Below are 15006 nucleotides of genomic sequence, written 5' to 3' on the forward strand. Positions count from 1 at the left end.
TTTTTTTCAAAAACGTTATCTAATCTTTGATAAGGTAATAATGAATAGATTAGTTATCAATAACGGATATTAGTCCTCAGGGATACCAACGCTTTGACACACCTCAGACAGGATTCCTATCTATAATCCTATCTGGGATTGATTACTGACATCCAAACGACAGTAACTACCATCAGGTGCACTACATGCTTACCTACCTACCTCAAAACCACAAAAACTACAACAAACTATTCAAGACCACATACACAATCCACGGTTTCAACATCAACACACAATCCACTCAATCCGATCCCCGATCCACACGTAACACTAAACATACGCCGCTTCGCAAGCGTGCCGCGCGATTATACATCTAATGACGCATTAAATAGGAAACGTAATAGCATTTACACTATAGACCAACATAATTATCAACACAAACATTTGAACCAACATTTGGTCGCGCATCACAAACATCACCGCCAACATTGAGGGTGGGATGTCGGGTTTTGACGGTAGAGGGCGCCACTGGTATATGTAGTATAATAGTTTGACAATATGATAATGTTTGTCGTAGAATGTTTACATACAAAGTATTCACAATATTAATGACAATTTTGACGATATTAACGACTATGTTGACGATTTTAACGACAATTTTGACAATATTAACGTCAATTTTGACGATATTAACGACAATTTTAACAATATTGATGATAATTTTCACAAAATTACTTTATTAAATATTGCTAATTGCTAATAATTCTTAATGAAATAATGTCAATAATATTGTACATATTTGTATGTATTGAATACAAAAATACATACACAGACAGAAAAAATACAACTTTAATAAAATAATAATACATTCAGTATTTTACCCAGAATATTTCAAAAAAATATTTTCATGATTTTTTATTGCGTTTTATGAAATTCTAATGAAACAAGTGGCGCCCTCTACACAAAGTAAACCTACCCTCCCGTCCCTCAAAACAATCAAACGATCATTAATTTACAATTAATAATGACAATGTTACATTACATACAATAATATCCATGCAACTAAAACGCGAGACAATTATTATTTTAAATATTATTATTATTATTATTTTTATATATAACAAATTTGTTAAAACTATTTCGTTATTATAAAATATGTTTGTTGTTAGTCCTGTTATGTAAGAGCCGTCGAGACGTCACTGTGTTATTATTTTCAAAAATTAAAAAAAAAAAAAACATTTTTTGAAAAATGTGACTTTTTCTTTAGTTTAGTTTGTCATTTATAATTACTTTTCAGAATTTGATCCTTATGAGCGACACTATCTGATGATGTAATAATACAGGGTGTGCCTTTTTTCAAAATGAACTCTTTCGATTCTCGGCTAAGGAAAAAGATTTTTAAAATAATGATTATCTTTTTTATTTATTTTTTTATCGGACTCTGTAACTCCTTTCAGCATGTTTTTTATTCCTTATACTTTACGGATATATGTTTTTTATTCCTTGTACTATACGGATTTGACCCTGAAAGCCCATTTGAATAGATCACCCTGTATACATACATACAGGTCAAGCTAATAAAAGCGTGGTACAAAATTTTTCAATGAAAAATTACAGTGAAATATACACAGGAAGTTCAAACAATACAGAAAATTTTCAAAAAAAAAAAAAACATTTTTTTCAATCATAATGTAACACATGTAAAATGTAACACACATTATTTATCTTAACTATGATGTTAAAGTTAAAATTCGAATGTTATTAACACAGTGACGATATGAACATAATTTTAGCAAGGTTCACATTTTCTACATATAAAATTGTATTATGTATGTTTGTATGCACAAAAATCGAAAACTAGTCGATGAATTAACTTGATTTTTTTACATAACATTCCATTTCTATATACGAGTGATTTTTTTTTATAATACAGGAGTAGCAGACGAGCATGCAGTCCACCTGATGGTAAGTGGCTACTGCAGCATTGACATCTTTAATCAACCTCAGATAGGATTACATTCCTAATTAGTTCTTATTACTTGACATATTATAACTCAGATTAACTTACTACCCATTGGTAATAAGTCATGACCCTTCCTCTCCATGTCCGATCTATTGCTACTATATACGTGCGTTATTAATAAACAATCTATCCAAATTCCAACTACCAAAGATCAAAATTTCAATATTTCTAGTATGAAGTAAAAGTCAAATAGATTGTCAAAAGTCAAAGACATTGGATAGATCGATTATTGATGACGGGCGATCTCAACAGGTGTTTTTAATATAACAAGAAAAATTGCAAAATAGTTTTATACATATTTATATATCTTAATAATTTATTAAGAGTACCGCTAGGTGGCGCCACCACTGAATATGTCAATAATATTACAATAAATGTACTAAAAATTAAATAAAAAAGTTTATTATTAAAAAAAATTAACCAATTTTTGCTTCGAAATCGAAATTTGAAAATTATTTCTTTCAAAAAATTTCGAATTGTTAAATTTATTTATAACTAACCGGCGTAGTTACTCTTCTTTCATACAATCGCCATTTTGAATTTTGAAAATAGTTTAGTTTGTGGGTAGTTGACATAAGACAGTAGCGACACCAATCGTATAACACAAAACACGACTTTACCATAATAATTTAACGTCTACCGACAAATCGTCACTATTTCAGCTATTATATAACACGTTTCAATAAATATTGTATTAAAAAATCGCATTTCTATTCACCTCTCGCCCTTTCTCTACAAAAAAAATCCGTCATATTAAATTAAAATATTTTTTGAAACACGTCATACTCACCTACATATTAAATTCGCTAAACTGTTTAAGATGTAATTTATATACTTATACAAGGTCCTGTACATCGAGCTATAGTATAAAACATTCTGTACACGAAGACAACGACATATTCGACATATTATTTATATATTTATATACATATTTGAAAAAATCTAGGCAAATCCGGAGCTAATAACTAGTGTGTAACCTTGCTAAAATGTATGTCGCCTCGGGCTCATAGTCCGTGTATGTAAAGCGGCTTATGCACTATCCATCCAGCTAAACTTTATGTTCAGCGCCTGTGATGTGATCTTTATAAGTATTGACTTATTGAGTATCAATAAAGTAATTTAAAAATGTTGATGTTGTTACATCAATATTCATTGTGATTGATCAATATTTATCATGATGATTAATCATCACCATCCATCACCATTATGATTAGTCATCATCATCATCAAGGTTGATAATCTTTTCTTACCATGTTTATTAGTAACATATTTTCATCATAATTCTTCATAAACGAGGTTGATTAACACCAAACAATAATCATGATTAATCATCATCATGATTGATCATCATCATGATTGATCATTGTCATCATGCGTGATCATCTACCATCATCATGATTAATCATAATTCATCACCACCGTAGATTTTAATTTAAATTTATCGACAAATTGATGTCAAAGTACCGCATATTTTCCATTTAATTTTACCTTCAATTTTACATACTATTGACAAAAATGTAAAATACATTTAGAACGTATAAATATCATAAAACATACGACTGTAATACGTATTTAGATTTGGAAGGTAGTCTTAATTTTACAGGTACCCTCGTTTCTTATGAGCGATGTGGCTGGATGTTATTGTACGTATTAATCATTACTTTATTACATATTATTATACAACCAACACTATTAATATATGTGGGTAGTCGCAATTTTACGTTAAGTAATTGCATTTTTTACTCGTACCCTCAATTTGACATATAAATTTTTTTAGCAAATGATTTTAGTAAATTTCGTTACCTTCTTTCGAAGTAATTATCTGGGTAGATAGCTACTTATTTTCTACATCAACCATTTTACATCATCATCAACAACCCATCACTGTCCCACTGCTGGGCACGGGTCTCCTCTCAGAATGAGAAGGATTAGGCCATAGTCCACCGCGCTGGCCAAGTGCGTATTGGTAGACTTCACATACCTTTGAGAATCATTCTTTATGATCTCTCAGGTATGCATTTCCTCACAATGTTTTCCTTCACCGTTTAGCAAGTGATAATTAACTCTAATACGCACATAATTTCGGAAAATCAGAGGTGCGTGCCTGGGATTTGAACCTCGGACCCCTCGATCGAGAGGCCGAGTTTCTTAACCACTAGGCTATCACTGCTTTTTTCATTTTACATACGACTTGTATTTTATTGTAATTTTACATGTAAGTTATATGTAAAATTTGACACGTGGGTAGTTACAATTTTACAATTGCTCTTGTCTGACATAAGTAATTAGCTGGATGGATACTACATAATTAGTATGTCACTTAATAATTTCTCATAACTCGTCATTTAGAGGGTAGTCGCAATTTCACAAGTACCTCCATTTGATTAGACAAGCGAAGCTGGATGAATAGTACATAATTAGTACATTACTTAATCATTTCATATACGAGTTGTATGCGGGTAGTCATAATTTCATACATACCCTCATTTGACATTAGGGTATTTGTAATTTTATACATAACTAGGGGTGTGTGTGTGTAATTGCAATTACCAACTACTACTTATTGGGGTAGCCGAGATTTTACAACCTTCATTTTATATATGGGTAGTTGTAATTTTACACATATCCTCATTAATTTGTAAAGTCGAAATTTTACAAGTACCTTCATTTTAAATATGGATATTTGCAATTTTACACCTACCCTCATACATTAGCGTAGTTGCAATTTTAAAACTACCCTCATACATTTGTAAAGTCGAAATTTGACGAGTACCTTTTTACATATAGGTAGTTGTAAATGCACAAGTACCCTCATTACATATGAGTCGAAATTTAACAATGACCTACCCTCATTTCACACGTGGGTAGTTGCAATTCCACAAGTACCCTCACTTTACATACATATCCGTGGAGTCGCGGTCGCGGCCCCCTGTACAGCTGTGTCGCACGTGTAGAGCAGAGTGCGGGGCGGAGCGCTAGGGCTCCGTCTGCGTGGCGCGGGAGCTGCGCGCGCGGCGCCGGCGCTACGAGCCGCCGCCGGGCGCTCCGCCCCCGGCCGCCTCCTCGCGCTGCTTGCTCACGTACACCTGGGGAAACAAATACATTCCAGATTATGGTGTCCAAAAACATAGTTGTTACAATCTCACAATGCCTAACTATGGGAAGGAAATGAAATATGTGGTAAGTGTCCAGATTATAATGACCACAAAACCTAGTATTTACCAATCTCATGATGCCTTATTGGAAATAAATGAAATATCAGATAAGTGAATAGCTAAACAAGTTATTATTAATGTCATTGAAAATGAAATAAATATAAATTTATATTCTTTTTCTTTAGGTACATTAAGTAATTTTCTTCTACACTCTATTCGTACGTTCTAAACGTTCTCTTCTACGTTACATTCGTATTCTTTTCAAAAAAGCCTTTTTTAATACCTCTACGAGCATGAAAATAATTAATCCGCCATCTTGAGGTGTCTGCCATTGAAATGCCGCCATGATATGAAATTGTCACTGTCATCTATTTTCGCGATTGAATAATATTAAAAAAATGTAGTTTTTAGAGCATTTACGAATGAAAAGATATTCCTCCGCACTTGTTCTTCGATTTCGTGTTTTTGCACCACTCAACTGCACATATCGGCATTGTTCCGCGTAAGTTACACCATGACAGTCGGGGAGGTAATGGGAAACCAGCCATTTAATGACTTCCTTTAATTACAAGGCGGTGAGTTATTTATACTTATATATGATAATATAAAACAAATTACCTTAACAAGTCGGAACCTGCTGACGGAGAGATGCTTTTTGAGATGCGGCAGCATCCTCTCCTCGCCGAGAGCGAATGTGAAGGCCACCATGCAGAATACGGCCGCCTTGCGCATCGCGGAGTTCTGGTGGTCGGCCAGCTGTGGAATGAATGGTTGGTATACATTAAAAAAAAACAGTGATAGCCTAGTGGTTAAGAAACTCTACTTCTTGATCGAGGGGTCCGAGGTTCAAATCCCAGGCCTGATTTTTGATCACCTCTGATTTTTCAAAGTTATGTGCGTATTAGAAATTAATTATCACTTGCTAAACGGTGAAGGAAAACATCGTGAGGAATCCTGCACACCTGAGAGATTTATAAAAAAATCTCAAAGGTATGTGAAGTCTACCAATACACACTTGTCCAGCGCGGTGGACTATGGCCTAATCCTTCTCATTCTGAGAGGAGATCCGTGCCCAGCAGTGGGACAGTAATGGGTTGGTGATGATGATGATTGGTACAACATATTTGTTATTGTTTTATTTTTTTGCATCATTTTAAGATTACCTCAGGTACAGTTATTATACTGTTACCATTTCTTTATTTTCTTGATGACAGTTCTTTGTAGTGTTGTGACCAAATAAGCAATGGCATCGATCGCATATATTTATTATATGTATTTTGAACAAATACAAATACAACAATATATAGTCTGCGGCGTGGTGAGTCCCTAAGAGAACTGTTTCCCACTATTAATATATTGACGGTGCATAGTCAATACATTTATGAAAATATTATGTATGTAAGAAAACACACTGATATGTTTGAAAAAAATAGTAACCACCATAACTTTAATACCAGAAATAGAAATAAATTAGCAATTCCTAAACATAGATTATGTAAGGTGGCTAGATCTTTCGTGGGCAACTGTATTCGCTACTACAATAAAATACCCGACCACATTTTGAATCTCACAGAAAAAAAGTTTAAACATGTCGTTAAACTAACGCTATGTAAAAAAGCGTACTATAAAGTAAGTGATTATTTGACTGACAAAACGGTGTGGTCTGAATTAGCTCCAGCTCCACATGTACCATTACGTTAAGTTAACATTGTCAAAAACATTTTTTTTTAAAAGATGTGTGTTATGGAGTTTCTTTCGCCGCTTCTTCTCCATAACGAAACACCTTGTGAAGTGGTGGTAGTTGCTTTGACATTCAAAAAGTGATCTGTAAAGAACCTATTTTGAATAAAAAATTTTGATTTGATTTGATTTGAACAAAGCTTACGCCGTAAGAAAAATAAGACAATTTACTGACGTTGATACTGCTAAGCTTATATATTTTGCGTATTTTCATAGTGTTATGTCCTATGGCATATTGCTCTGGGGAAAAACAGCCGGCATATCAAATCTTTGTATTACAGAAGAGAGTCATTGCGTAAAAAATTCAAAGAATAGGTATACTTACAGTTATTTACTTATAGTTTTTATAAGAAATCATTTACGGCAAATAAGATGTTAGATTTATTAAAAAATGCATGTACGGAAGTAACTGCCGAAAACTGAGAAAAAGTTATGAAAAGAACCCAAAACATTATAACGTCGGATTGGGAAATTCATGTGGCATTCGGTAATGTACAAGAACAGTGACGATTCTTTAAATTTTGATTAAAATAAATAAAAAAAGATTACCTGTCCTACCTATAACTACTTATTTAACAACAGCTTCGAAAATTTTAAAGAATAAGCATTATCAATCAAAAATTAATACGTGTAACATCTTGTAATGAAATATAATATTATAAGTATATGTAATATAATATTATAGTTAATAGATTTGTAAAAAAGTATCCGGCAGTAAAACTACTGCCGGATACTTTACAAAATGTTAGAAACTGAACAGTTACTAACATTTTGTAAAAAAAAAACGAGTCTGTCATCGTGTTACGTTTATCGTTATAGCTCTATCTATCGCTGGGACGTCTTACCCTCCGGGCGCACATATATTGCGGCAATGGCAACATAAGGGCGTTGGGCAGGAATTTCGGGTCTCGAGGATACCCTCTTTGCCCGGGCAGATTCTCAGGTGGTAAATACCCCCCGGATTCTTGATATTTATTCATAATAGTATAATGTTATTTAAAACATAATAAAATAATGAACAAATATTAAAAATGTCTATCATCCCCCTGTTGAGGGGGTGATTCGGTAATTATCGCGTCGTTGTACCGAGCGGACGGTCGGCCCCCTGGTGGTCGGGGGTCGCCAGCCCTGGGAGCTCCCGCGGGAGCGGGCGCCCCGTAGGTGGTCGATCGTGTAGGGGCGCGAACCCCTTTAAATGGGAGTATGGTCCTGCCTCCGCCCGCTCATACATTGAGCGTGCGAGGCGGACCACAAACTCCTCGACCGTTCCATTATAGCTCCTATAGTAATCATTGTGGACATCACTACCTGTCCATGAAGAACAGTATTATCTGTGTGACATTCTAACGTAAACAACACAAAATTACATTCGCGTGTGAGTCTGTCTGTACGCGTGCCTATTTACGCAAGTGTCTGTGTGTGTTGCGTGCTTGTCTGTTTGTTTTTTGTGCATGTGTGTGTTTCTCACATTCTCTCTCCCTCTCACACTCTCTCTCTCTCTCTCTCTCTCACACATGCTCTTTCTCTCCCTCTCACGCTCTTTCTCTCTCTCTCACACCCTCACTGCTATCTCTCTCTCTCTCTATCTTACGCGCTTTCTCTCTCTCTCTCTCTTTCTCTCTCTCTCTCTCTCTCTCACGCTCTCTCTCTCTCTCCCTCACACCCTCTCTCTCCCTCCCTCCCCCCCCCGTACCTGTCCGATGCCCTCCATGAGCTGCGAGACGATGTCGTCGGTGAGCTCGGAGCTGCGCGCCTTGGCGACCTCCTCGGCGAGCTTCAGCGCGCACAGCGAGGTCGGGTAGCCGCGCGTGCGGATCACCGGCTTCAGGAGCGTCAGCACCTGGGTGCACCGGGGATGGATATTAACACTGTTGAAGCGAAAGCTTTTGTAGGCACTACGTAACAATCGTATTGAGGAAAATCTTATGGGTTCGCATCGCGTCTTGAAGGTGGTATATCATCAACCCATTACTGTCCCACTGCTGGGCACGGGTCTCCTCTCAGAATGAGAAGGATTAGGCCATAGTCCACCGCGCTGGCCAAGTGCGTATTGGTGGACTTCACAAACCTTTAAGATTTTTTTTTTATAAATCTCTCAGGTATGCAGGTTTCCTCACGATGTTTTCCTTCACCGTTTATGCAAGTGATAATTAATTTCTAATACGCACATAAATTTGAAAATCAGAGGTGCGTGCCTGGGATTTGAACCTTGGACCCCTCGATCGAGAGTCCGAGTTTCTTAACCACTAGGCTATCACTGCCGTGATTGCCGTGCCGTGTTCAAGGTGGTATAAGGGAGACATATTTTATCCGAGAAGTAGGAAAGGTGTGCACGTAGGCCACTTAATAAGTGGCCACAGCCATCTATGGACATCTGTTATAAATCCCAGATAAGATCAGATTACTACCTGAAATAGGTCCCATGTACATTGCTACTTCTAATGAAGAATTTGTTAGATGAGTGTGTCTCCACATCCTTCTAACGAGAACACAGCAGCGTTTACCACTTCTGTTATTAGGTAGAAATAAGTAAGGGGATGGGCCGCTGAAGTGGACTTGCAAAGTATTCTACCACCTCCACCTTGATAGCAGTATAGCAATTTAAGTTTTTTTTTATATAATATGGAGTAGCAGACGAGCATGCAGTCCACCTGATGGTATGTGACTACTGCCGCCCATGGACATCTGTAATCAACCGCAGATAGGATTAGATATTCCTACCTGAGGTAGGCCACAGATGCGCCGCTACCCCTGAAGACTAAGCTGGAACGCCTCGAAAAAGTCTATCTCCCTTACCACACCCTTCAAAGCGGAACACAGCAGCGCCTAACACTGCTGTTTTAGGTAGAAATAGGTGTGGCGGTGATGCCGCCGGAGTCGAACCACAAAGGGTTCTACCACCTTCAACCTTGATAGCAGTATAGCAATTTAAGTATGTCTTAATTGAAGAATGTCCATTCTGCTTTGGGTCTGGGCCTTTGTCCAGTCCTGGGTATGTGTCCGATGGGTCCACACATGCGGATAACCTGCTCGTCTCGGCCCCGGGTCTGGGTGTGGGTCTAGTCTGGCGCTAGGCCTGAGCCTGGGCCTGGCTCTGGGTCTAGTTCCGGGTCTAGGTTTGGGTCTGGGTCTAGGCCTGGCTCTGGGTCTGGGCCTAGCTCCGGGTCTAGGTCTGGACCTGGGGCTGAGTCTGAGTCTGGGTCTGGGCGTAGGTCTGGGTCTAGGTTTGAGTGTGGTATGGTCTGGGCCTAGCTCCGGGTCTAGGTCTGGACCTGGGGCTGAGTCTGAGTCTGGGTCTGGGCGTAGGTCTGGGTCTAGGTTTGAGTGTGGTATGGTCTGGGCCTAGCTCCGGGTCTAGGTCTGGACCTGGGGCTGAGTCTGAGTCTGGGTCTGGGTGTAGGTCTGGGTCTAGGTTTGAGTGTGGTATGGGTCTGAGTCTGGGCCTAGCTCCGGGTCTAGGTCTGGGCCTGGGGCTGAGTCTGAGTCTGGGTCTGGGTGTAGGTCTGGGTCTAGGTTTGAGTGTGGTATGGGTCTGAGTCTGGGCCTAGCTCCGGGTCTAGGTCTGGGCCTGGGGCTGAGTCTGAGTCTGGGTCTGGGTGTAGGTCTGGGTCTAGGTTTGAGTGTGGTATGGGTCTGAGTCTGGGCCTAGCTCCGGGTCTAGGTCTGGGCCTGGGTCTGGGCCTGTGTCTGGGTACCTGTATAGCGGGCAGAGCGTGTGCGATGTGCGGCATGCCGGCGTCCACGCTGCGGATGACCTCCTTGTTGAGGGTGCCGTACGCGCAGATCAGCTTCAGGAGGATCAGGTCGAAGTACTCCAGCCACTGCGGCCTGGTCTCCGGCCGACGGCACAGCCAGATGAGGACCTTGACTGCTTCGGCGGCCGCTCGCTCCTTAGCTGTGCCCCAACCTGATGGGACGAGGTAAATTAGTCGTAAAACAACACATAGTGACATAAAAAAGTAATATTCGGAGGGGTAAAGAATTTGAAGGTGGTAGAACCCTTTGTGGTTCGACTCCGGCGGCACCACCGCCACACCTATTTCTACCTAATAACAGCAGTGTTAAGCGCTGCTGTGTTCCGGTTTGAAGGGTGTGGTAAGGGAGACAGACTTTTCGGAGGCGTTCCAGCTTAGTCCTCAGGGGTAGCGGCGCATCTGTGGCCGACCTCAGGTAGGATATGTAATCCTATCTGGGGTTGATTACAGATGTCCATGGGCGGCAGTAGCTTACCATCAGGTGGACTGCATGCTCGTCTGCTACTCTTATATTATAAAAAAAAAGACAAATGCGAAATATATGAAAATTTAAAGATGGTAGAACCCTCTGTAGTACGACGCCGGCGACACACCACATCACCTATTTCTCCCTGATAACAGCAGTGTTAAGCGCTGCTGTGTTCTGTTTTATAATATGTGGTAAGGGAGGCATATTTATCCAGAGTATTCAAGCTTAGCTTAAATTATTATGATTAATCAACTAATGCTATTCAGGTGCCATGCCATCATAATTTAATTAGTAACAAATTTTAATTTATAACAATTTTATTGAATTTTGCGAACCTCATGCAGGTAGAACACACTGGACTGTAGTATGAACATAATATCAGTGTAATAACTGTGTTCTAGCAAATAATTTGAATTTGAATTGAATTTAGTCATCAGAGGTAATGGCGCCCTGTGACCAACCTTAGGTGGGAATTAAATTTGTTTTGATGTGAAACATCTATAGCCGCACGTAAAACCGATTTCTGGCGTGGCGACGCATGCCGTGGCGACGCGTCGCCACGCTATACGATGGTATATACACAGTCTATATGCAGTAGTGTGTACGGTGTGGCGACGCGTCGCCATGCGCAATCGACTGTGCGATTCTCTCCCACTCGATCATCGTAATATTTTATTTTATCATTATGACATATTTAGTTCCTATGACAATATGTTCTTTTCTGCATATTACTTTTACAAAATAATGTCGATGTTTCACATCTGCCAGGCGTCCCGGGACGGCTCACATTTTTTTATATCTCAGAAGGAGATCAATTCTGATCAATATTGTATGGAAAAAATAACTTCATCTGCACATTTGAATTTATTGAAATTGAAAGCACACAAATGAGATGATGATTTTCATTTAAAAAACATAAATTGAATATATAACAACCAATAAGAAAAATAAAAAATATTAAATAAAATACAACCAATTATTAAATTAAAATATTGTATATTATTTCTATTATTTTATAATTTAAACTATTTAAATAGTTAATAACTTTTAATACAATAAAGTGTGAGTTTATTTTAACAATAGAATATAATATAAGTACTAGCTGACCCAGCAAACGTTGTATTGCCATATAAATAAAAAAAAAATTGGGTTGCACAACCCCTAACATTTAGGGGGATGAAAAATAGAGGTTGGCCGATTCTCATAGATACCGGATAAGCACAAAAAATTTCATCAAAATCGGTCAAGCCGTTTCGGAGGAGTATGGCAACGAAAACTGTGACACGAGAATTTTATATATTAGATAAAACAAGGCCAATAACGTACCGGACGACTGTTGAGCGTTGCTCGCCGTGTCCGTATTCTCCTTATCGCCAGTATTTTCGTCCACCGTCAACGCAGCTAGCGCCACCCTTACTATGAACCTGTGATAACATCATTATAAACTTATAAAGTATTTTTTTATATATAATATAAGAGTAGCAGACGAGCACGCAGTCCACCTGATGGTAAGTGGCTACTGCCGCCCATGGACATCTGTAATCAACCCCAGATAGGATTAGATATTCCCACCTAAGGTCAGCCACAGATGCGCCGCTACCCCTGAGGACTAAGCTGGAACGCCTCGGACAAGTCTGTCTCCCTTACCACACCCTTCAAACCGGAACACAGCAGCGCCCAACACTGCTGTTATTAGGCAGAAATAGGTGTGACGGTGGTGCCGCCGGAGTCGAACCACAAAGGGTTCTACCACCTTCATAATACATAATACATAAGTATATACGTAAACTAGTTTTTGCCCGCGGCTTCGCCCGCGTGTAAAAGAAAATAACATGACGTAGTAACATACATAAAACTGAAAATTCGTACCTTCATTGAAATGACAGTGGCGCCATCTGGCGAAAATTGGTCGTGCCAAGTTTGAAACCTTCGTGAGCTCATGGACAACAACTTTGCTAAAGATCATCACTTGATCAAATGCATAGTTTACGATTTAATCCTTCCTAATATCGATTAAAATAATCGACTTATTGGTCCAAAAGATCGATGCTCCTATTAATCAATCTTAGATCGCCATCCCTAGTTCCCGTAGGTTTTCCGGGATAAAAACTATCCTGTGTTCTTTCTCGGGTCTCAGACTATCTTTGTAAAAAAATTCATTAAAATCGGTTCAGTGGTTTAGGCGTGAAGAAAAGACAACCAGACGGACAGACAGAGTTACTTTCGGATTTATAATATTAGTAAGGATTAACATGAACTTAGTCATTTTATTATAAGTAATATAAATAGCATTTTTTTATCAAATTATAATATTTAACAAACAGAAATGTAGTCCATTTGATGGTAAGTGGCCAATATCGTGAATGGACTCCGTGCAGAAACGCGCCATCCGAATTGTCAACGATCCGAGGATTTCCGATCGGCTAGAATCTTTGTTTTATCTAAGTTCGCTCAGGGACATAGGTTCCCTTTGCGCGTTCTACCGGCTTTAAAATAGTGAGTGTTCCGAGGAACTGTTTGACCTGGTGCCTACGTCATCATTCCTCCATCGCACCACTCGCCGAAGAATGAAGCTCCATCCACACCAACTGGACTCGTGGCGGTCCTCCACGGATCGGTATGCACGGACGTTCTTGCCGCGAACGTGCAAGATGTGGAATGAGCTTCCTCCTGAGGTATTCCCGGAGCGCTATGATATGGGGCTCTTCAAATAGGTGTAAAAAAGAGCTCTCCTTCAAAGCCGGCGATGCATGGTATATCACGTGGTACGACCCCAGTCAAACCATACTTCAAGTATGTAGGTTGTAACTGCTAATGCAGCTATTGGTGTAGTTGTTGTTGCAGCTACATCAGCTGCTGGTGGTAGCTTCTGGTGTAACTGGTGGTAGTAGCTACTGATGTAGTTGCTGGTGTATCTGCCGGAGCCGCTGGTGTGCTGGTGTGGCGCTACTCAGTGTGGCAGTCCCCGTGCTTGAGGATCTCGTGTGTGGCAGCAGCAGAGCAGCTGCCGGGGCGGCGCTACTCACTTGAAGTACTCGGCGGGCTTGCGGCAGTCCCCGTGCTTGAGGATCTCGTGTGTGGCAGCAGCAGAGCAGCTGCCGGGGCGGCGCTACTCACTTGAAGTACTCGGCGGGCTTGCGGCAGTCCCCGTGCTTGAGGATCTCGTGTGTGGCAGCAGCAGAGCAGCTGCCGGGGCGGCGCTACTCACTTGAAGTACTCGGCGGGCTTGCGGCAGTCCCCGTGCTTGAGGATCTCGTGTGTGGCAGCAGCAGAGCAGCTGCCGGGGCGGCGCTACTCACTTGAAGTACTCGGCGGGCTTGCGGCAGTCCCCGTGCTTGAGGATCTCGTGTGTGGCAGCAGCAGAGCAGCTGCCGGGGCGGCGCTACTCACTTGAAGTACTCGGCGGGCTTGCGGCAGTCCCCGTGCTTGAGGATCTCGTGTGTGGCAGCAGCAGAGCAGCTGCCGGGGCGGCGCTACTCACTTGAAGTACTCGGCGGGCTTGCGGCAGTCCCCGTGCTTGAGGATCTCGTGTGTGGCAGCAGCAGAGCAGCTGCCGGGGCGGCGCTACTCACTTGAAGTACTCGGCGGGCTTGCGGCAGTCCCCGTGCTTGAGGATCTCGTGTGTGGCAGCAGCAGAGCAGCTGCCGGGGCGGCGCTACTCACTTGAAGTACTCGGCGGGCTTGCGGCAGTCCCCGTGCTTGAGGATCTCGTGTGTGGCAGCAGCAGAGCAGCTGCCGGGGCGGCGCTACTCACTTGAAGTACTCGGCGGGCTTGCGGCAGTCCCCGTGCTTGAGGATCTCGTGTGTGGCAGCAGCAGAGCAGCTGCCGGGGCGGCGCTACTCACTTGAAGTACTCGGCGGGCTTGCGGCAGTCCCCGTGCTTGA

General features: G+C 40.8%; 1 protein-coding gene across 1 annotated transcript in view; it reads right to left on the minus strand.

The window, feature by feature from the left end:
- Positions 1–2656: 2656 nt before the first annotated feature.
- The window catches only part of chb (CLIP-associating protein), a 75417-nt gene continuing 63067 nt past the window's right edge, over positions 2657–15006 (minus strand). Inside the window, exons 34-38 of the mRNA XM_073081476.1 lie at positions 12448–12545; positions 10593–10804; positions 8591–8737; positions 5776–5913; positions 2657–5088 (exon numbers count right to left, since the gene is read on the minus strand). Of these exons, the coding sequence (XP_072937577.1) occupies positions 5026–5088; positions 5776–5913; positions 8591–8737; positions 10593–10804; positions 12448–12545 (658 nt within the window). The 3' untranslated portion in view covers positions 2657–5025. The remainder of the gene's footprint in view (positions 5089–5775; positions 5914–8590; positions 8738–10592; positions 10805–12447; positions 12546–15006) is intronic.

The sequence above is a fragment of the Epargyreus clarus genome, unplaced genomic scaffold, assembly GCF_041222505.1.
Source record: "Epargyreus clarus isolate Ecla_fem2 unplaced genomic scaffold, WU_Ecla_fem_2.2 ptg000016l, whole genome shotgun sequence".
In the NCBI taxonomy this organism is placed as follows: domain Eukaryota; kingdom Metazoa; phylum Arthropoda; class Insecta; order Lepidoptera; family Hesperiidae; genus Epargyreus; species Epargyreus clarus.